General features: G+C 57.5%; 1 protein-coding gene across 1 annotated transcript in view; it reads left to right on the top strand.

Moving 5' to 3' along the window:
• The window catches only part of TNS3 (tensin 3), a 215631-nt gene that overhangs the window by 47477 nt on the left and 146323 nt on the right, over nucleotides 1-21831 (top strand). The window contains exon 4 of the mRNA XM_042977197.1: nucleotides 5103-5140. Coding sequence (XP_042833131.1) covers nucleotides 5103-5140 — 38 coding nt within the window. The remainder of the gene's footprint in view (nucleotides 1-5102; nucleotides 5141-21831) is intronic.

Genomic DNA, 21831 nt, shown 5'->3' with positions numbered 1-21831 from the left:
TACACGTGGAACACAGAGCTCGTGGACCGACCGGCTCAGGAAAGTGTCCAAAAGTGTTAGTGATGGTGATGGTGGTGATGTTGGTGACGGTGTTGGTGACCATGGTGATCGTGATGGTGACGATGGGACAATGGAGATGATGCTGATGGTGATGGTGGAGAAGGGTTGGGGTATATTCTGTGACTCAGGCTCATGTTTTTGCTGTTCCTTTTCTGGCTCCTTTTTGACTTTCAAATGCCTTGTTTTCACAGTTTAACCTCTTGATTTACCACATATTTTCTATGTGGCTAGGTTAGAAGAAAAAGTTTAGTTCTTAAAAAAGTTTACTGATTTTGAGAAAGAGAGAGAGCGAGTGAGTGAGCGAGCCAGGGAAGGGTAGAGGGAGAGGGGGAGAGAGAGAATCTCAAGCAGACTCTATGCTGTCAGTGCAGGGCCCGATGCGGGGTTCGAACTCACGAACCATGAGATCATGACCTGAGCCGAAATCAGGGGTCGGACACTCAACCGACTGGGCCATCGTGTGCCCCGAAAAAGCTTCATTTTTAAGAAGCGGTTACGCTTGCACATTGGGGCTATTTTATCCCTATTTCTTGAACTTTCCAGGGACACGCAGAGATGGAAATGAGGGTGTTGGTGGGGCTACGTGTCTGGTTGTGGTTCGCCTCAACCTGCTCCGAGCACGTGCGCCGGCCACAGTTAGGGTGTGTGGTAACCTGTTACCGCGGCTCCGCCAGGTCCCCTCCGGTGGCTTGAGGGGTTCAGTTTCCACGGGTAATGCTCTCACACACCCAGTCTGGTCACATGTGAGGTAAGCCAGTGGAGGGTACAGGTGTGGGTGCCCTCGGTGTTGTGGTTCTGAGTGGGTCTGACAGATGTGAGCTTGGGGATTTCACCCAGAGGGGAAGACGGATCCGGGAGGACACGGGGCCCGGCCACGCGGCACTGATCCCGCCGGAAACGCTTTGCGTGGATCTCAAACTGGATAGGGGAGGACAGACCGGGTGGAAAAGTGACAGAATGAAGGAAGGCTGTGGAGCGGAGCACTCTAGGGAGGAGCCTGAGGAGATGAAGCCGGAGGGAAGCGGAGGGAGGCGGTTTTGTCGGGAGGATTTGATGATGGCTTTGCCCCTTCACTAAACAACACACATGTTAAGCACCTGCTAGAATGACAGGATGAGAAAACTGTGCTCTGTGTGCAGAGGCTCACGGTCTGAGGGGGGAGTCTTGTCTGTGGGGGGAACACAGTCTGAGGGGGGAGTCCTATATGTGGGGGGAACACGGTCTGAGGGGGAGTTCCGTGTGTGTGGGGCTCACAGTTTGAGGGGAAGTCTTGTTTGTGAGGGGTGCCCTGTGTGTGTGGGGCTCATAGTCTGAGAGGGGAGTCCTGTGTGTGTGTGTGTGTGTGGGGGGGAAACACAGCCTGAGGGGGGAGTCCTGTGGGGGGGGGCAACACAGATTGTGGGGGGAGTCCTGTGTGTGAGAGGAACACAGTCTGAGTTGGGAGTCCTGTGTGTGAGGGGCTCACAGAGCGGGGAGTCCCGTCTATGAAGCCATCCCAGTCCACAGTATGCTAAGCGATCATGGGGGAAGCTTGGGGTAGGTGGCCGATCGCTGGTATTCGCCGTCAGTGCCTGCTTTGTGCCTGATGCTGTGTTACGACCCTGGCACGCGGCGGCAGATGGGACCATCGAGTCAACTGAGAGAGCAGCGTGGCCGAGCAGTGCGTGTGTCGGGTCAGGCGTCCTCGTGCTGGGGCCCCCGGTCCCGTCCGGCCTGTCCGCCCGGCCAGTTCCCGGCGACAGGGGGAGGCTGGTGAACCTGAGGCTGAGCGTCGAGGGCCGTCTCTCGCTCGGGAGGGATGTGCGGGGTGCCATGTGCAGGGTGCTGCCCGGCCTGGGGCCCGAGGCTCTGGAGGGGGTAGCCCTTCCGGGACAGCTTGGTGCCCTGGGCAGCGGGGCCGGGATTCGCACCTGCGCTTTGCAGACCCCGTATCTGCACGGGGAGCCCAGCGTGCGGCGCACAGACCCTGGGGGTGAAGGGACGCGGCGGCGGACTGGATGCCTGTCTGTCCTCCAGGCCTCAGAGCCCGAGGGAGGCACAGGCCCCACGCGGACCCTCGACCTTCTTCCAGCAGGGCTGCGCTGAGTGCAGCCCCCACTCGACCCGTGGCATTGATCTCCACTCGCTCTCTGTCTCTCTCTCTTCTTTTTTCACATTTATTTAGTTTTGAGGGAGAGAGAGGGAGACACAGCATCCTAAGCAGGCTCCAGGCTCCGAGCTGTCGGCACAGAGCCCGACACAGGGCTCGAACCCGTGAGCTGTCAGATCATGACCTGAGCCGAAGTCTGACAGTTAACCGACTGAGCCTCCCAGGCTCCCTGCTGTGAGACTAGATCTTAAGCGTTCACACACACGTCATGCGATGGACGTGATAATTAACGTGATTGTGGCAAATGCCTCACAATGTAGACCTGTGTCAAGTATTCAAGCTGTATGTACCCTTTAAATATATACAATTTTGTCGATTATACAGCAGGAAAGCCGGAAGCAAACAGCAGCAGGGCGTGAGTGGCCGTGTTGGCTTCTGAGAAGGGTATGAGGTTAGGGCGAGGCTGGCGGTCAGAGGAAACGTGTGAAAGTCCAGCAAGCCTGTGCCGTGGAAGGTGTTACTGCGGCGACCTTGTGTGCGGTGGTCGTTCGGTCGGCACGAGCCGCCCTTGCTTGTGTTCATGATGCTCTTGTGGGAGGTTGGTGGTGTACAACCTAGGACACCGTCCTGGGTGAGCTCGGTCCGGAGGAGGCAGACGGGGGCAGAGATCACTGTGAAGTGCTGAGCAGTGGGGAGTGGGAGAGGAAGGCAGGCTTGGGCTTCTGGAACACACTGACGCACTTAGCCCGGCCTAGGAGGAGTGATGGAGGGCTTCCAGGTGGAGAAGGCGGCTGCCGCTTTCAGTCTTGGAGAAAGAAACGAGTCAGTGGGACACGGAAGGGTGTGTGGGGAGCTCTAGGCAGAGACAGCGGCACGGGGCCAAGGTGGCAGGTGGAGGTGTCCGTGAAGTGCTGGGATGGGGGGGATGTGGGGCCTCAGGTTGACCACCAAATCGCTACTCTGAGGACAACCCGAGGGGCCGTCCATAAAACTATGGGGGTCGCCAGCGTCTGCTCTAGAAACAACGGCCCACCTCTTGGGTCTCCACCTTAGCGCTTGCGTGGTTTGTACCACGTTGCTGTAAAGTTGACCTTTGTGAATGTCGCGGCTTTGCCTTTGGCTCTCTTCTGGCTGAGTCGGCTGGCTGTTCACCATGAATGTGTCACACTACCGTCACCCTGCCGCTGACCAGAGCCCTTTCCGGGTTGAGTTGGCCCGTGGTCGTAATTATCTGCCACGGCGTGGTGGATTCCTCCAGAAGTTCGTGCCGACCCGTGGCGACAGCGTGTCTCATTTCTCCCCGCGTCTGTGGGACAGGGGTTTGGGAGGCCTGTGGCTCTAACCAGGCCTTCCGAGCTGGCTCCCTCGGTGGCTGGCGAGGCCTCAGTTCCCCCACATGAGGCTCTTTGCAGGGGCACACGGGTCCCTCGGGCCATCCTGGAAGTCTGACCACCACGAGATTCCCGTCCCAGTCCCAGGCTGCAAGCCACCCGCCCCGCCAGGGCGGTTCCTCCGTGCATTTCTGCTACTTCTCACTTACGAAAGGGCCACGGGCCTCTGCCGGACGTCTTCTGCCTCGGGACCCCCGCTGCCCTCCAGCCCCTGGCCGTGTTTCCCTCCGCGTTTCTCATCTTGAAGCCCCTTCTGGAGGCGAGCCCATTCTGATGAGGAAATCCCTCATGGCCTGTTGGCTGTGTGCACCCATTAGGACACAGAGAGTAAATATTTGTCTTTGCGGATAATCTCACAAACCTCAGAGGCAGAGAGAAACCATTCAGAAAAGAGATCCCGCAAAGATAACTACACTGGCCATTGGTCCTGGAGATCCAGTAACCATCCGCCAGCGGCCGCCTTACTTTGAGGTATCCTCAGTCAGTCCTGCAGGGACCTGCATCAGTTTAGCGTTTCTGAGTCCAGCTCCTGGAGCAGAGAGGGACGGTGTGTGTGTGTGTGTGTGTGTGTGTGTGTGTGTGTGTGTGTGTTGGGGGAACAGTCTGGGCTTCCACATGCTAGCCGGGTTTGGGGCCTGCCTCCTGACCCCCGAGGCCTTATTCGCTCAGGACCCCGCACACTTGCGTACCTTGACATTGTGTTTGTAGTCTGAAAGTGGTCTCTTGAATGGGTCCCCTGGGCATTGCCGTCACCCTGGGAGAGGAAATGGAGGCCCAGAGAGGTCACTGGCCCGGCTCCGGGCAGTGCGGTCGATTAGGTCCTTGCCCCCCATCTCACAGCTGCCCCCTGGACCCCACGATGGGGTTCCCTGTCGCGCGGTTTCTGCCTGGCATCGGCACTGGCCGCGTGCCCGAGGCTCGTGGGGGCCGCTGGTGCTCTCCTGCCATCAGCCTGGCCACAGCCTCCGGAGGGCGGGCCTGCGAAATCCCCATTGGTTCCGGCTCTAAGTCTGCACCGTCGGGGGCCCCCCGGACTGACACAGTCTCTCCGCTGCTCACACAATGGCCCCAGCTGAAGGATTCCCTTGCAGGAATTCAGATGTGGATTGATTCTGACAGTGCGTTCCCAGGCCGTCCGGAAGCGTGGGGAGTGTGGCGCTCCGCTGGCAGCTTTCTCACTAAGTGACAGGCGCCAGGTCTGGCTCTGGCGGGAGGGGGGGGGGTGGTGGGGGTGGGGGGTGGGGGGGAGGTTGTGGATTTTCTAGTTTCCCGTCCACCCATCCACAGGGAGAAGCTGGCATCCCCCCGGGCACCGAGGAGGCTTCGTACAACTCAGATCCACCACGGGTCTCCTCCCGGGATCCCGGGAGCGCCGCCCACAGCTGGGTGCCTGCACACCATGGGCACTGGGCTCTGGGACGAAGCTTGGAGCCACTGGGTGGGGGCGGACCCCCCCCCCCCCTGCAGCTCCGATCCCCAAGGGTCCAGAGGGTTCGTGGGTGCCAGACCTGATGCTGCAGAACCCGCTCCACTTACACACCTTCTTTCTCTTTGTCTTGCAGCCTGCAAGTATCCCTGCCACAAGAAATGTGAAGCCAAGGTAAGCACCCGTTGAGCTCCTTCCCCGGGGACCGTGGCCCCGCCTTGGCCTTTGCCCCACGGTAGGCGGGTGCAGAAGGCGGACGCCTTGGCCTGTGGCCACAGGCGTGAAACCCTCGGGAAAGGGCTGCTAGATGCTTCGATAGCACGTATACTTTTCGTCTCCGAGGAAGCCTTAGAGCCTCGGGCTCTGTGTTCCTAATTATAGAAAGTAAAACTCAAGAATTTGGTTTCAGATGAGAATCAAGTAATTGGCCCTGGCCTCGGCACAGGCCTCCCCCTTCTTTCTCATGATTACATCATGCCGCTTTTCGGGGCTCTGTGGGGGTGGGAATAGGGTTTAGGGCACAGGCCTGGTAGGGGGGTTTGGGGGGCTCATTAGGGTTAGTTGTTCTTAGATCGGTTGGGGTTCTCAGGCTGTCACGGGAGTTGGGGGCCCTGAATCGGGGAGAGTTGGGCTGGGGTTTGAGTTCCTTGGAGGGCTGAGTTGCCGAGCACCCCTAGAAGCACTGGAAGTCTGGGGTGCTGGGGTGGGGTTAGGACCTCTGTGGGGCAGTGAGGAGGCCTGGAGGTGGCGGTGGGCCATCATGGGAACCCTTGGACTGAGGCTTGGTTTTCTGCCTGGGTCGCGGTGTCTGCACCTCCAAGTTTTGCAGGCATGCTGGCGGTCCGCAGTGGGGCCTGAGCATGTGGCACCCCCACTCTGGCTGGCCCGCCCTGCCTCGGTGGGAGCCACCCCCCAAGGTCCCGCAGGCCCCGTGGCTGGAGGTCCCAGGGGAGATGGGTTTTTGGAGAGCCTTGGGATTCTGTGGCTGCTGGGCTCCTCCTGGGCAGCTGTTGCTGGGAATTTCCGACTGGCGCCGGCTCCGGGCAGGGCTGGGTGCTGGGGGCGGGCTCACGCTTGAGCTGGCTTCTCGTGAAGTTCTATGTGGGGGGGCCAGGGATGCCGAGTCCCTTCACCCTGCCCGCCACACGCACACACATGCGCACACATGCACACGGTCACAGCCATACAGGAACGCACGCACACACGTGCACGCACATGGTTACAGCCATACAGGAACGCCATGTGCACACACATGTGCACACACGCACACAGTCACAGCCATACAGGAACACACACGCACACACATGCACGCACACGGTCACAGCCATACAGGAACACACATGCACACACATGGTCACAGCCATACAGGAACGCCATGTGCACACACATGTGCATACACGCACACAGTCACAGCCATACAGGAACACACACGCACACACATGCACGCACACGCACACGGTCACAGCCATACAGGAACACACATGCACGCACATGGTCACAGCCATACAGGAACGCCATGTGCACATACATGCGCACACACGCACAGTCACAGCCATACAGGAACACACATGCACACACATGCGCGCACACACACGTCACACCTGTACAAGAATGTACACACACACATGCACATGGTCACACCCATACAGAAACATACATGCACACACATGCGCACACGCACACGGTCACTGCCATACAGGCACACACGCACACACACATGCACGCACATGCACACACACACAGGTCACACCCATACAGGAACGCACACGCATACATGCACACACACCTCACACCCATGCAGGAATATACACACACACACATACACACACACAATTCACACAGGTCACAGTCATACTCTTCACACACAGACACATGTACCCTCACATGCACACACACATGGAAGGCTAGTCCGGCCCTGTGTTTTTTTTCAAGGAAGAGATTAAATGAGTTTTCTTTTTAAACTTTTTGTATGGGGGATTTGGAGCGCACTGGGAATGGAGAGGGTCACCCGGCCTGGGGGCCGGCAGCACTGTCCTCTTCGAACCCCTGGTTCCCCCACCTCTCAGAGCTGTCAGATGATGTGCATCCGAACAGCAGTGCTGGCTGTCCTGTCATCCTGTGTGTGTGCTTGGATGTGTGTGCATGTGTACATGCAGATGCATGCATGCGAGTGTGTGTTGTGTGTGTGCCACTGTGCACCTCCATCTGTGACAGTATCACAGGCCCGGCCACGCCTGCCTGACAGAGAAGAATTGAGCCCTGCTCCTGTTGGCACCGTTTCTTGAAGGGGCCCAGAGCCGGCTACTTATGGGATTGAATTCTTTGGCTCAGAGACTATACCAGAAGTCTTAGCTATCACCGATTATGGCATTTCTAGCCGCAGTAATTGGCAGTTTGCTGAGAGGTAGATAAGCGTTCTCTCTCAGTAGATCAGGGTAGGGGAAATGTATCCGTATTCGGTTTTTTCGATAGCCAGCTTTGAAAGGCAGGAGGGCATTCCACCAGCAATAACAAAGCCCCTTCTTATTCCAGATCCATAGCGCCGTTGCTGCCGCGCCTAGAGGGGCCATAAACTCCCAGCTGCCCCTGGAGATAAGGGGTGGGGGACAGTTCTGTCTCCCAGGAGCCGAGATGCGGCTCTCCCAGGCAGCGTGGGTCCCTGCTTACCTCATGTGTGTGTGTGTGTGTGTGTGTGTGTGTGTGTACGCGCGCACGTGCAACGTGCCCAGGGCTTGCTGGCTTTCCTGACCGACAAGGGGGTACTGTGGTTTAGAACAAGGTCCAGCTGCTCACTGACTTGGGGAAGGCAGGCACGGTGGGTTCCCTCTGTGACCTCCTCAGTGAACCCCACCGTACTGTCATCGCCAAGGAGAGAGCCATCTTCCAGAAACCCAGCTGAGCCACAGGCCACAGGTCTCAGGCAGGGAAGCCGAACCACGAGTTGGGACCTAGAAGGCCGGATGGACTTAGGTCAGTGTCTTCCTGGCCGTTGGGCAGTGTGGCCCCTCAGGCAAGGCCTTGAGCTCAGGGGGCACTCGGGGCCAGTGACCCAGGCTGTGATCCCCGTGGGGGCTTCTTGTCCGCTGAAGTAAGTCTCTGGGTCTACGGTTTGTTCATGGGTCAAACAGGTGAGTGATATGTCCCCCAGTCCGCGTGGATTATGTTCTTCTCTGTTGATTATGGTAATCTTGATTATTTAGGTTTTCAGGAAGTCCCACAATCTATGTATAATGGCTGCAAAGTTTGGGATTCCAAATATTTTGCTCCCTGGGAGGCCGTGCTCATTCACTGGAGCCTTGTGCATCGCTTGGGCATCATGAGTTGGTTTTTCCCTTGGCCGCTGGTTGACTCACTGGCAGGAGCATAAGGAAGTAGGAGAAAGAACCTTTTTAGAAAGGCAGGGGATGGGGGTTCCCCGGTATCTCCCAAGTGTGCCGAAGGCGGGGTTCCACTGGGCTTTGGCGAGTGGGAGGGTAGGAGGCCCTCCCACTTGATGGCCAAGATGTGTGTGGTCCAATGTGGTCCCTTCCACGTCGGCCCAGACCAGACACACGTGCTCTCAGAGGCGCCCTCAGTTCAGAGCGTTAAGTATTGAATCAACACTCTTTCTGCAGACCTCTGGATAGTGAGGCCTCCGCGTGGGGACTGACCCGTGACATGGCAGAGCTGAACACGTGCAGGGGCTGTGGGGCAGACACCTTGTGCAGGTCCCCCCGCCAGCCTCGGCAGAGCCACCTGCCACCTGTCTCGGGAGCCAGGCCTCTGTGCTCAGACCCCTTTGTCCCTTCCACGGTGTGCTGCCCAGGGCCAGCTCGCCGCTCCCCTTTCTGGACATGCCTTGCTGGAGATAAAGTATAGGACTGTACCTCCATGAGTGGAGGCCCCCTTCAGGAGGGGTGAGGGGTCACCGGCTGCCGCAGGGCCTGCTTTCTGTGGCTGTCACGTGGCTGCCAAGCTGGGAGCCTTTAGCCTCCACCCCCACCTCCCCCTGCCAGATGCCGAGCTTGGTAATGGGCCTGAAGGTTCAGGCTGGGCCGCGGCAGCTCAGCCCTCGGCTCCTGCCTCTGCCGGCCTCATGTGCTAGTGATGCCTGTGTTATGGCCGTGGTTGGTGCAGGAGTTGCCACAAGGCCCAGAGCCCGAGATGTCCTCAGAAACCACTGTCATGCCTGTCCTTGGTGTTGCCAGGTGTCCACTGGTGTAAGCGAGATGTTGTAACCATGAACTTACACCTGCCGGTTCCCCTGCTTGCGAGTGTCCCCGGTGTGGTCCTTCGGGCGCTCCCCTCATCGGACCCGCAAGCGGGGACTGTCACTGGCCATTGCGTCAGGGGTGTCAGGTTTTTGCCGTCCGTGCGCTCTTCCTGGATTGGCTGTGGAGCTGGGGCCTCACCACCCCCAGCCCGCACCCTCTGCTTCTTCTCCGAAACAGCGGGAGGCTCCAGGCCTGGTCCCGCGGTGTCTGCTTCTGTCCCAGGGATGATGCCTGCGGGATGTCTGTCCCCCTCCCCCCACCCCCCAACCCAGGGCTTTGCTCTGGTCCTTCCTCTCCAGTGTGAGCCTGGAGTTCTGGGCAGTGCTAGTTTCTCAGGCTGCCTTTGGAAGTGCCAGCAGGGCTGGGGGCACGTCTCCGGGACTCTGTTGGTGGCGGGGCTCTGGGCCTGTGGGGACGACTGGATTTTTGATGAATCCCGGAATCGCTGGCATTAGTGTGTGGTGAGGTCCCTGCTCTTGCCTCGGTCACTGGTTTTCCTCAAAGGGCTTGGCTCAGCCTCTGAAGTCAGCTCCACGAGAGGGGAGGTGCAGAGCCGCAGTCGTTTAAATGTGGACATTCTGGAAGGTTCCTGGGAGCATGACCCTTCCTGCCTTGTCACACTTGGCCTGAGTGTCTTATGCTTTACAGAGACCCCTCGAACGGAGGCCTGCGTGACAGATTAGCCAGTGTCCTGTGTTCCCTGCATCTGTGGGACGTGGGGGAGCGGGACGAATGGCAGCAGTAATGGTTTGACAGGCTGCTGGGGGCGCGTGGCCCTCGACTGTGGACAAAACCAAGAAGGAGCGCTCCTCGAAGACTTTCCTTCTTTCTAAGTGTCAGTGACCGGATTCACCGGTTTGCGAAACTCTGTCCTCACGCCTGCTCTCCGTCTGGGAGAACGGAAGTGGAAGATAGAACTTTCCACGTGTAGCCATCAGAAGCAGCCCGCAAAACCGGGGGGCCCACAGAGACACCCCGGGCCTGAGCTTGACTGCCCCATGGAAGCTATAGCTCTGGCCGTGGTCCCTTTCATCACGAAATCGGAACACAGGCATCTTTCACGAGCGGTTCCGAGAACCAGCTTCAGCAGCCTGGGGGGGCCTTCTGGAGGGAGCGTCTCCGCCTTGAACTGGAGTACTGGGCTCATTTGCATCCTGCGTCCTAGAAACAGGTGTATTTCTCTGCAGCTGCGGTAACTGGAGACCATACTCTCTGCGGTCACGGTCATCATTGTCCTAGTTCAGCCGTCTCCTGGCACGTTGACCCGTGCATGAACGGCACAAATCAATATGCGTTTTGTTCCTTAACTGTTTACACGACGCTGAAGTGTGGTGTGTTTTCTCTTCCTGGGAATAGGATCTTCTTCAAGCAGACAAATCTCATTTAATTGGCTCAGTTTGTGCCTCTTATGCAGCGTGGGCCCAACCTGAACGTGGTTCTGTCCGGCCAGTGGCATTGGAGCGGGCTCGTTGTTCCTGAGACCGGGACCGCCCCCACGTTCGTCCCTGTCAGGGCTGCCTTGGCTCTGGCCGGCTCCGTGCCCCACCCCCCCCACTTCTGGCCCTGCGGCTGCATGTGCCAGATGCATGTGGAATTCTTCATCTGTCCCCTCTTGGGGTGGCACCATCCCACCTACCTTCTGTGACAGCTACTCTCTGCATCTCCTGACTCCCTGCCCTGCCCCGCTCAGGCGTGCAGGTGCAGGTTATGACCTGCTGACCCCCAGGCCGGATGTACCCCTGTGGCTCCTTCCAAGCCACCCACGTGCCGTGGATCAGCTCACACGCCCCTGATGCTGCCACGTTTGACTTCCACATGCTCCTGGTGGCCTGCTCATCACCTCTGTCTGCCATACAAGGGGGGCCCAAGGGGGGGTCCCCTCTCCAGACCTCTCCAGACTCTCCACGGTCGCCTTGCCACTCGCCTGTGTCTACAGTGGCCCTGGCTGCTTTCTAGAAGATGCCAGTTCTTTGTCCCTCGCTCACATTGCCTGTGAGCTAATCCCTGTTTGTGATTTACTTTTCCAGACACACTACCGCCTTTTATGGACCAGCATACATGTTTTGAGCTGCTCAGAATCTGTACTCCGTGCCCCCATTGTGCCGCCAGCCTCTCTCCCCAGCTCCTCGGGGTCCCCCCCACCAACCACCGTGCTGCTGCCCTGCGCCCTCCCCAGCCTGCCCGTGCCTGGTGCTCCTGTGGCTTCATGGACCCTCTTCCCCCAGACCCTTTGCTCCCGCCCCACGGCTGCAGTGCACCTGTTAGAATTCACAGACCATTGCCGTCCTCTGCTTTTCTCTCTGTGCATCTTCCCTGGCCCATTCTTTCCGTGGCTGGCAGTCTTGGTGGGCCAGGCGCTGGCGTCATGGGCCGTGCAGAGCGGGTCCCCTGTGTCCCTGTACCTGCAGCTGTGAACCCCACAGGGTTCCCTCTGCCCCCACGCAGCTGGGCCTGCCCCTAGATCCTTGCAGGGGGGCACCCCAGGCTTCTGCTTTTTCGGGGGGCAGAGAGGACAGCATGCCTGAATGGTTCACAATGGCTCTGACATCACAATTCTGATTCCAGAGTCTTTATTTAATGCCTTTTTGTCCTTTTAGAGGCTTATTTTTGACTTAAGAAGTGTGTGGGGCATGTTGACCCAGCCGTGGGAGGCCCGTTGGAAAGTTCTGTGCTGCACAGGGAAATGGGGGGTGCACACGGAGGGCCAGCAGGGAGTTAAGTCTGGCGTTTTTGGGCAGACCATGGCAGATGGATGGGGCTGCAGACGGCTCTGGGTGCAGCGGGACTTTGTAACCGTGAACTCCAGTGTAGCTTGTGATGGGAGAACCCAGGGAGGTCTTTGTGGACACTCGGGGGCAGGGGGGCAGCCTGCCTCTGCCCCCTGATGCCCGAGTTAAATGTTTTCTTTTCAGATTTGAGGAGAAGTTGCAAGCTGTCAGAATTTGTCATTTTTTCCTTGTGTTGGCAGCCCTTCCCTGGATCAAGGGGAGTTGGTGCAAACCAAACAGTTCACTGTGCTATTCATGGACCTTGCAGGAGTGTTTTTGGGGAAGTCCCCTTCAGCACCCCCTGTGGGGCGGACCCGTTCCTTCCTCAAAAGACTGCAGTATGTTTGTGCCTTCTTTTCCTTTCTCTGGCAGCAAGAGGAAGGTGTTAAAAACGTCACGGGGAGGGGTCCTGTCCTTCTTAGGCTGGTCTCTTAAAGAAAAACAAAAGCGCGCACTCTGTACTCAGGAGTTTTGGCACAGGGCACACTTTCTCCTGGCCCCGTGCACCTTGCACACGGCGGTGCTATCTCCTATCTGTCTGGTGCGGGTGTCCGAGCCCAGGGAGGGCTCTTACCCCATCTCCCTGTCTGCAAAGACCTCCCACCATACAGTTGTTCCTATGAAGTGTGTGTGGGGGGCTTGGTGGGGGAGAGGGGAAGAGGGCTTGGTGGAAGAGAGGGAGGAGGGGCTTGGTAGGGAGGCTCCGGGCTTCCTGGAAGGAGAAAGAGGAGAGGGGCTTCGTGGGGGAGGGGCTTAATGGGAGAGGGGAGGGGCTTGGTGGAGGGAGGAAAGAGGAGGGGCTGGGTGGGGGAGGGGCTTGGTGGGGAGGGGAGGGGCTTAGTGGAGGAAGAAAGAGAGGAGGGGCTTGCTGGGAGTAGAGGAAACCACAGTGGCTGAGGAAGGAGGGGCCACCTGAGCTGATCAGGCCACTAGGAGAGGGCACGGGGAGGACAGAGGACGTACGAAGATGGGTTTGCGGGAGGGCAGAGGGTTGTGCCTCTTGGGACTTTTCTGTCCTATCCAACGGACTCAGTGCCTTTGAAATGTGTGTATATTATACTTAAAAGGTAAACTTTAATTTAAAATTGAAGCACATGGTTGGAAAAGCTTTGCGTCCTAAATGTGCAGCCTGACCCTGGGCCGGTGGGCGTGACCACACGGGAGGCGGGGACAGTGCTCTGGCCCCACAGGCACCTGCTGTACCGCTGGAGACCCTCCTCCATCTGCCCCCTCTGAGGTTCTTCTGCCCCCCTCTGAGGTTCGTGGCCTTTGCCCCTGAAGCAGGTGGACACCCGGGGTGTCATAGTCTTTCTTGGTCCAACATCACCTGTGGGGTCCTCGCTGCTTTGTGCTTTGAAAGGTGACAGTTGAGAGCTGCTTGCCTCCAGTCCCCCTGTGGGGATACAGCAAAGGACGGCGCTCGCCGGACCTGCCTGGTTCTGCGCGTCTCCTGGGTGCCAGCCCACCCTCTGTCCTGTTCCCGCCTGATTGGGGCGCAGCAGAGTCGCGCTCCAAAGTGCGGTGATGCCCCCACCGCGAAGACACAACCTGCTTGGCTCCTCACAGGGAAGCTTTGCACATAGCACAGGCGTTACTGCAGGGGTGGCCGTCGGTTTCTTCTAGTTAATTAAAATGTAGGTTATCTGCCGACTCAGATACTCTTATGATTATCAATTCTCGGTCACTTGTGATGCATTTGCAGGCTGGTCGGGATGAAACTGGTTCTGAATGGCTTGGATTTGAGACCTGCAGTTTTCTTGAGGAAATGGGTCCAGGAGTTGGGCGCAGTTACATCTTGGTCTTTCAAATGACCAGACAGTAAACACGTTTTTTTTTTTTTTAATTTTTTTTTTAACGTTTATTTATTTTTGAGACAGAGAGAGACTGAGCATGAATGGGGGAGGGTCACACAGAATCTGAAACAGGCTCCAGGCTCTGAGCTGTCAGCACAGAGCCCGACGCGGGGCTTGAACTCACAGACCGAGAGATCATGACCTGAGCCGAAGTCGGCTGCTCAACCGACTGAGCCACCCAGGCGCCCCAACACGTTTTTTTTTTTTAAAGCTGCTTAAGTTACATAATATATAATTGCCTTTATGCGATTAAATTGTATTTATGAGATTTTTTTCTGGTTCTTTAGCAAGCCATTGTCATCTTATTAAGCTACTGATGATGTCTTTTTTTTTTTTCTCTCTCTCTTTGCAAAAACTTTGGAGTCAGGAATCTGATAGGGGCCCAGGCCAGGGAGTCTGTAGGGCTCGATTCTGGCCTTGTTCAGGTGCTTGGGGTCCTGCACACGACACTTTGCCTCTGAGGCCCCCAGCTGCCTCTCCTGGAAAGTGAGACCATTAGGGAGGTGCCAGGCCTCCCCACTTGGCCTGATCTGGTCACGCAGACCCAGGGCAGGAGTGCGAGCTGGTCACTGAGCAAGCGTCCCACAGTGGGCTCATGGGGGCTCTTCCACGCCCCCTTGAGAGGCATGACTGGGACATTGTTCCCACAATAGACTCCCCTGAGATTTCTGGTCTCCAGCAAATGTTTGTAATCAGATGAATGCCGGGCAGTATTGTATTGTTTTAATTCCGTTCTGTGCTCTGTGTGCCCATCCCTTTGCATCGTCGTTGTCCTTGTTCAGAGGACTCTGTGGCCTCCCGCCCCACCCGGAGGAGCATTTCCAGGCAAACCCGGGCAAGGAGCCCAGTTACCTGCCCACATGGCAGCCGCCGGGGCCCTGCCTGGAGGACCCTGTTCCCGCTGGGCTTGTGGGCAGGTCCTGTGTTGACCGTGGTTCTCCGCCAGCCCTGTCAGACCTTTGAAGGGGGCGCTGTGGGCTCAATGTGCCCCCGCCCCCAAATCCACAAGTTGAAGCCCTGACCCAGACTCTTGGAATGTGACTGTATCTGGAGACGGGGCCTCGAGAGAGGTGATCGAGGTTCAGTGACATGGCTGGAGTGATCCCGTAGGACCAGCGGTCTTATAAGAAGAGGGGATCAGGACCCACACACACACGGAAGGACCACTGTGTGGACACGGGGAGCAGGTGGCCGTGGGCACCAAGGGGAGGGCACCAAGGGGAGGGGGGATCTGGCCCTGCCATGCGTGGATTGCAGACTCGCACCCTCAGGGATGGGAGGGAATAGACGTCTGATTCAGGTGCGGGGTCTGCGGGACTTTTCTCTGACCGCCCAGCCAACTGTCACGGGGAGAGGGGCCTCCCTCTTGTCATCACTCTGCCCCCTGTTTATAACCAACACGAGTGAACACAATTGAACTTTTATCTTTTCTCCATTCTATGTCATGGGGGGATAAAAACACCTGGTGTTTTATCGGTCATAACATGACAGCCTAAGAGGTTTAGGCTGTAAAATAATAAAAGATGAAGAGAATATTGAAGATTCTGGAGGAAATTCCTGCCCTCCTCCCTCTGGGCTGCTGTTCTGTGCAGAGATTTGGGGACTTCGAGATTCTGTGCACTCGTGGGGCCGGTGGCAGGCCCTGCACTGGGGCATCCGTCTGTCCAGGCTGGCTCAGGGCATGAGGGAGCAGGGAGGGGGTCTGTGGGATTAGCATTTCGGGAGGAAGGGGCTGCAGCGTGATCTCAGTACACAGCATTTCCTTCGTAAAGAATCGCCTTTGTAAAGAACAAAGGTAAACTTGGTTCTGCACAGCTTCTGTTGGAATCCACATGTTTGCCCTGAAGTGATTTTAGTTAATGAGGCAAGTTGTGCGTGAGGGCCTCTTAAGCCACCTGCCAGGTGAGTCGGTGGCCAACCTGGTTTTCTCTCCCTGTTGTCCTGCTTGACGTCTGTTGGTGGTGGGTGCGTTTATTTTGGGCACGTGGGTGCATTGATTTAATGCATCTTGGTGTTTTTTGTTTTTTGTTTTTTTTTTTTGAGAGAGAGGGCGGGGCGGGCAGAGGGGGAGAGAGAGAATCCCAAGCAGGCTCCAGGCTGTTAGCGCAGAGCCCAATATGGGGCTCAAGCTCAGGAACCCTGGGATCGTGACCTGAGCCAAAATCGAGCTGGATGCGCAGCGGACTGAGCTCCCCAGGCGCCCCGATTTAATGCATCTTAATAACTTGGTACTAGCGAGGTGATGCCCCCTTCTGGAACCTGGGCATGAGAATTCTTGCGTGCTGGCTTGAGGCCAGACTGGGGAGAATTTAGCTGTGGGCAGAATTACCTGGAGAGCAGGTAGGAAGAATGGCCGGAGAGAAGACCTAGCTGCCAGCTTCTTCCGGCTTCTGTGGGCTTCTGCGGGCTTCTGTGGACTTCTGTGGGCTTCTGCGGGCTTCTCTGGGGTTCTGCGGGCTTCTCTGGGCTTCTGTGAACTTCTGTGGGCTTCTGTGGGCTTCTGGGGGGCTGGCTCACGTGGCCCAGCACGACTGGGATTGTCCAGGATTCCGAGAAGGTCAGCTCTACTTTAACTTTCCTCTGCGCCCTCGGATACATTTCTAGAGAGACCAGTGGGAAGTGTCCTGTTTTATGTGGCTTCGTGCAAAGCAAAATTTCGTAAGAACTGAGGACACCAAAAGCTGAGTTCATTGTTTTGTTGAGCCGATGGAAAGGAAACCATCTCTGGAAGGCGCCGGGAGAGACGAACTGTAATTTCTTTCCCAGGACCTTCATTTCCAGAAGTAAACAGAGGGGTCAGGCCAGCCGTTACTGGACAGTCTCCCTCCCCGCGGAGAAGAGGCCTGACTGTCCTAGCCTGGGTCAGCCCTGTGGCGTTGGCCGGAGGACCCTGGTTCCCCAGGCCTGGGTTGTGTGTGAGCGTGCACAGACACACGTGCACAGACACACGTGCACAGACACACGTGCACACACCTTCCGTCACGTACACACACCAACGCTCACACCCACACTCCCATTCCTAGGGCACAGTGGCTGCCGGGTGTGAGCCCTGCCCCTCCCATCCTGCCTCTGTTCTGGTCACCTGTCCACCTGCTGGCTTGGGGACAGGTTTAGATACCATCTTGCGGTGTGGCCAGGTGTGGCCGGGCACAGTCCTGTTTGTTTGTGGTCGTCCTTGGTTACCGTGACGGGGCCCCAAATACAGCTATGACACGGCCATAAGGTGGTTTGAAGTGGGCCTCCCGCCACCTCTCTGGGGCTCTCTTAGTCACTGGTGGGGGTGCTGGTATGGCTGTCCTGCCCTGTCCCCCGTGGGCTCCTCCCCTCGCCCACGCTCCGGGTGCTTGTGGTGAGAAAGTGCAGCCGGGGACGTGGAGTTGGGACCTGGCGGCACCTGCCCACATTGCCCGGCGTCTCTGGGACTGACGCTTCACGCGTTGACGGGATGCCCACTGGCTGCCTGGGTTGCATCGAGGGCCAGTGAGTGGAACCTGCCGACACGGCGCTTGGCCCTGCTGGACGTGAACGTGCACCTTCGCGGAGCCATGGGTATCCCCGTGGGTGCTCCCTGGTGGCAACAGCTGGGCCCTGTTCTCCTCCCTCTGCTCGCTTGGGCCCCCCTCCAGAGCAGGAAGGGGCTTCCCCAGACTCCCAGGGTGCCGCCTTGGCCTCCCTGTAACGCACCGGCTGTGCGCCCCGGGATCTGTGGGCGTCCTGCTGGAGGACCGCTCCCAGGAACACAGCCATGTCGGTCCCCCAGCCTGTGGCAGGTGCTGCCAGGTTTTGAGCTCTGACCGCGAGGCAAGACCGGCTCCTGCAGGGCCTGAGTACTGAGAAGCATCAGCTCCTTGGTGACGAGGAGGGCCAGGCCCACCCGGCAGCGGTCCCCACCACCGTATTTTCTTTTGTGGAATGAAAATAGCAGGGGGCGCTGTGGGGCGTGTGATCTGAGGTCGCAGTCAGTTGGGGACACAAAGCAGGTGAGCGAGCTGTGCCGTGGCTGACCCGACCTGACCCCCGGACAGCCGCCCGTGGCGTGGCAGCCTGATGTCTCCGTCCCCAGGGGCAGGCAGGCGGGCCCCAGGTCAGAGCAGCAGGTGCGTGGCTGGTGGAGAGCCCGGTGCCTCTCTGGTCGGGCCGAAGAGCTGGAGGGAGCACCCGAGTGTCTAGGATACGCAAGGGGGGGGCGCCTCTTTCGTGGCTGCTTCCATCCCAGTGCCAGGCAGCGTGGCCCACAGGGGACCAGGCGTGCCCCCGGGCCCTCCTACCACGGTTGTGCCGGGCCACGGTTCGCTGCCCTCCTCCGTCTTGTTCCAAGGGAGGGGACGCAGCCTGAACGTGCAGTCTGTTCTTACGTAGCTCCCTCCCACCCTGTGATGATCGGCTTGAGCCACGCCGGGGGAACACGTGCCCACTGCGGCCACTCAACAGCGGTCTTTGCCAAGTTAGGTGCTTGCGGTTCTTTACGTAAATATTACTGTTTTCTCTTTACCGGCAGGTGGCTTTCCCAGGCCACACCTCTTCTGTGACCTGGTGCTTCTTGTGCAATTTTATTTGCAAACGCATTGTAGCTCTCAGATGTTTTGTGTTTGCGTTTTGTAACGTTTGTAACGGTGCGGCTGCAGCGGGAACAGACCTCGGTTGCGGCGGGTTGTAATCGCTTCTCTGGCCCAGAGGCTCTTTTCCGGGCATGAGTGTAGACTGGAGACGTGCAAAGGTTGAGCATCGTTGCTTGTCTTGTTCTGAGCTGGGGAGCCCGCTCGCCCCTCCCCACCCCTGCTCACTCTCCAGCGAAGACTATGGTTTGTGCGCTTTGTGATGGGAGAGGAGAGGCCTCCTCTCCGACGTGTCTGACCTGCCCCCGTGGAGAATGGCAGAGCTCTCCAGAGTCGTCAGCCATGGATGGGGCTGCTGTGAGCATTAGGCCTGTCCGGATCCTGCACTCATTCCCTGGGGGGACATGCTGGGGCCAGGTGGGCAATGTCCCCGCACCCCTGTGGCCTGGGGGACTTGTGGGGAGCAGCGGCTTCTGGACAGAATACTTGGTAGCTGCTGTTTTTAAGAGTCACTTTTTTTTAAAATGTTTATTTTTGAGAGAGAGAGAGAGAGAGAGCGAGCAAGCATGCACAAGTAGGGGAGGGGCAGAGAGAGAGGGGGAAACACAGAATCCGATGCGGGCTCCAGGCTCTGAGCTGTCAGCACAGAGCCTGATGCGGGGCTTGAACTCACGAACCGTGAGATCATGACCTGAGCTGAAACTAATAGTCAAAGGCTTAACCGACTGAGCCCCCCAGGCTCCTGAGACTCCCGTTTCTGAGATTGAATAGACATTTTCCTTTTACTCACCCAGCAAACGCTTGCTTTCAGACTGTGAACAATGAGAAATAGTGAGTAGACTTTATTTTTTAGGACAGGCTTAGATTTACAGCAAAGGCGGATAGCCCTCTGCCCTCGTGATTTCCTTGTTAACCATTGTGCTGTAATGTGGCATATTTATTACCCTTGATGAGCAGATATGGATACATTTTATTAACCGCAGTCCACGGTTTACATCTTGGTGGTGTGCGTTTTGTGGATCTGGACCACTGGATCACACGCATCTACCTTCATAGCGTCACGCAGACCATTTTCACTAAAAGTTTTCTGTGCTCTACTCCCCCCACCCCAACCCCACACCTGCCCCGAGGGCAACCGCCCATCTCATTTCTGTCCCCACTGGTCTGCCTTTACCAGAATGTCCCAAGGTTGGAATTGTGCCACTGGTTTCATTCTCTGGGTGATATGCCTTTGGGATTCCTCTGTGTCTTTTCATTTCTTTTTATTGCTGAACAAGTTCCCTGGCGTGGAATATAGGTAGTGATTTTTCTTTTTTTATGTTTATTTTTGAGAGAGAGAGAGAGCGAGCACATGAGTTAGGGGAGGGGCAGAGAGAGAGAGGGAGACACAGAATCCGAAGCAGGCTCCAGGCTCTGAGCTGTCAGCACAGAGCCCGATGTGGGGCTCGAACCCATGAACCCCGAGATCATGCCCTATGCCAAAGCGGGATGCTCAACCGACTGAGCCACCCAGATGCCCCTGACTTTTATTTTAATGTTTATTTATTTTTGAGAGAGAGAGAGAGAGAGAGACAGAGCATGAGCAGGGGAGGGGCAGAGAGAGAGGGAGACACAGAATCCGAAGCAGGCTCCAGGCTCTGAGCTGTCAGCACAGAGCCCGACGCGGGGGCTCGAACTAACGAACCATGAGATCATGACCTGAACCGAAGTCGGACTCTTAATTGGCTGAGCCACCCAGGTGCTCCAGGTAGTGATTTTCCAAAGACAGGAGCCCCAATTCCTCGCGAGTCCTTGCCTCTCAAGTTCCCATCGACGGGAGCACTGGGTTGTGCAGGTGCTACGTGGACAGTTCCACGCACAGACTTCACCTCCGTGGTCCGTGGGCCGGCTTGTCTGGCTGTCACCACTCTGTGGTTGGCCTGTCTGTAACTGTCTGTAACTCCCTATATTTCCAGAGACCGTTTTTCTTCCTTTTCTTTTTGCTTTATGTTTATCTGTTCACGTATTCCCTCCCACACTCGTGAAATGTTGATACGTGTGTGTGTGGACCTGAGGCCACACGTGTCACGGAGATGTGTTCCTGTTTCCGGAAGGTATCAGTCAGCACAGGGACGCTGGCCATCGGGTGGGCGGATCTGGGCAGCGAGGGGCTGTGTGTGGGGAGGGGGTGCGGGTGGGGGGCGTGGATGTCAGGAGACAGAGCCCTGCCCCAGACGAGCATATGAGTCAGCATTGGAGCGATGGACGTTCCAGACAAACCAGTGACCGTGTGTCATGTTCCTTGAGGAACTGAAGATAAGCAAGGGGGTTATAAATAGTCTTCACGGCCAGAGCCAAGGTCATGCTGCCACCCACTCCAGGCCGCAGGGACAATGAGTCAGATCCCTGGGGTCTATGCACATTTCTACTTTGAGGATGGGGTGGGGGGCAGTCCCAGGACCCCGGGGGGCAGCGGCTCACGAGGGGCCGATTCCTGCTTGCAGGTGCCAGGATCCTGGCCTCGCAGGATTGCACGACAGGTGTCATCCTCTCACCTGTCTGCCCAGGGAGGTTCGTGTTCTCGGAGCAGGAGAGCCTGCCCCGTGCTGGCCTGTTCTGAGCACCCCAGCTCTTCCTGCCTCCTCTGCTCCAAGGAGGTTGGGCCCCAGAGCAACTCAAGGCAAGAGTTCTAGAAAAGGTAGTTCATTTTGGAGGGCATATGAGCGCGAGGTGTGGCCGTCGGCGTGGTGGCGGCCTGAAGACCACTAGGCAGGGCCCCCACCTCCTCGTTGTGGCCCCGATCCCCACGCTGCACAGTGGGGAGGGCCCCCCTCTGGCTCCTGAGTTCCTAGCCTGGGAGTCCGCTGCGTGTTTGAAATTGCAGAGGAGATTCTGTGGGAGCAGGGGGTGCTGCTCCGGAGGGGAGGCTCCATGCTTTTTATGACGTTCTCTAAAAGGAGCTGGACCTTGTAAAAGTGAGGAAAAATCTGGACTTTCTTAACTACGGGTCTCGTCTTTGATGCTGCAGCTTTGTGGCCGTGAGCGGGGTCTGATGGGCTCAGCCTCGGGGGCCGTGCCCGGGCTGACGTTCCGTGGAGTTTTCCCGGGAGCCCGTCCGCTTACCCTGTTTCTTTCCATTTCCGGGGGTGACTCACCACAGGTGCACGTGGAACAGGTGGGTCCTCGGTGTCTCCTGGGGTCCTGGGCTTGTCACACAGGACTGTCTCTTTGTTCATGTGGGGCGTTCTTTGGGGCTGTCAGGCCCCTTGTGGACCTCAGACAGGACCTGCTCTACTCACAGAGCCTCTGCACAGACCCCTGGCCTCAGGCCATTTGCACGCTTTCCAGGCTCGCCCTTGTAACATCTGCCTTTCAGATCTCCAGACGTCAGGGGTTCCTGTGCTCAGCCTGGGTTTCCTGGTCTGTGACAGAAGATACTTCAGTCCACAATGTGTC

The sequence above is a fragment of the Panthera tigris genome, chromosome A2 (genome assembly GCF_018350195.1).
Source record: "Panthera tigris isolate Pti1 chromosome A2, P.tigris_Pti1_mat1.1, whole genome shotgun sequence".
NCBI lineage: Eukaryota > Metazoa > Chordata > Mammalia > Carnivora > Felidae > Panthera > Panthera tigris.
The sequence above is the reverse complement of the archived record's forward strand: the minus strand, read 5'-3'. Positions and strand labels throughout refer to the sequence as shown.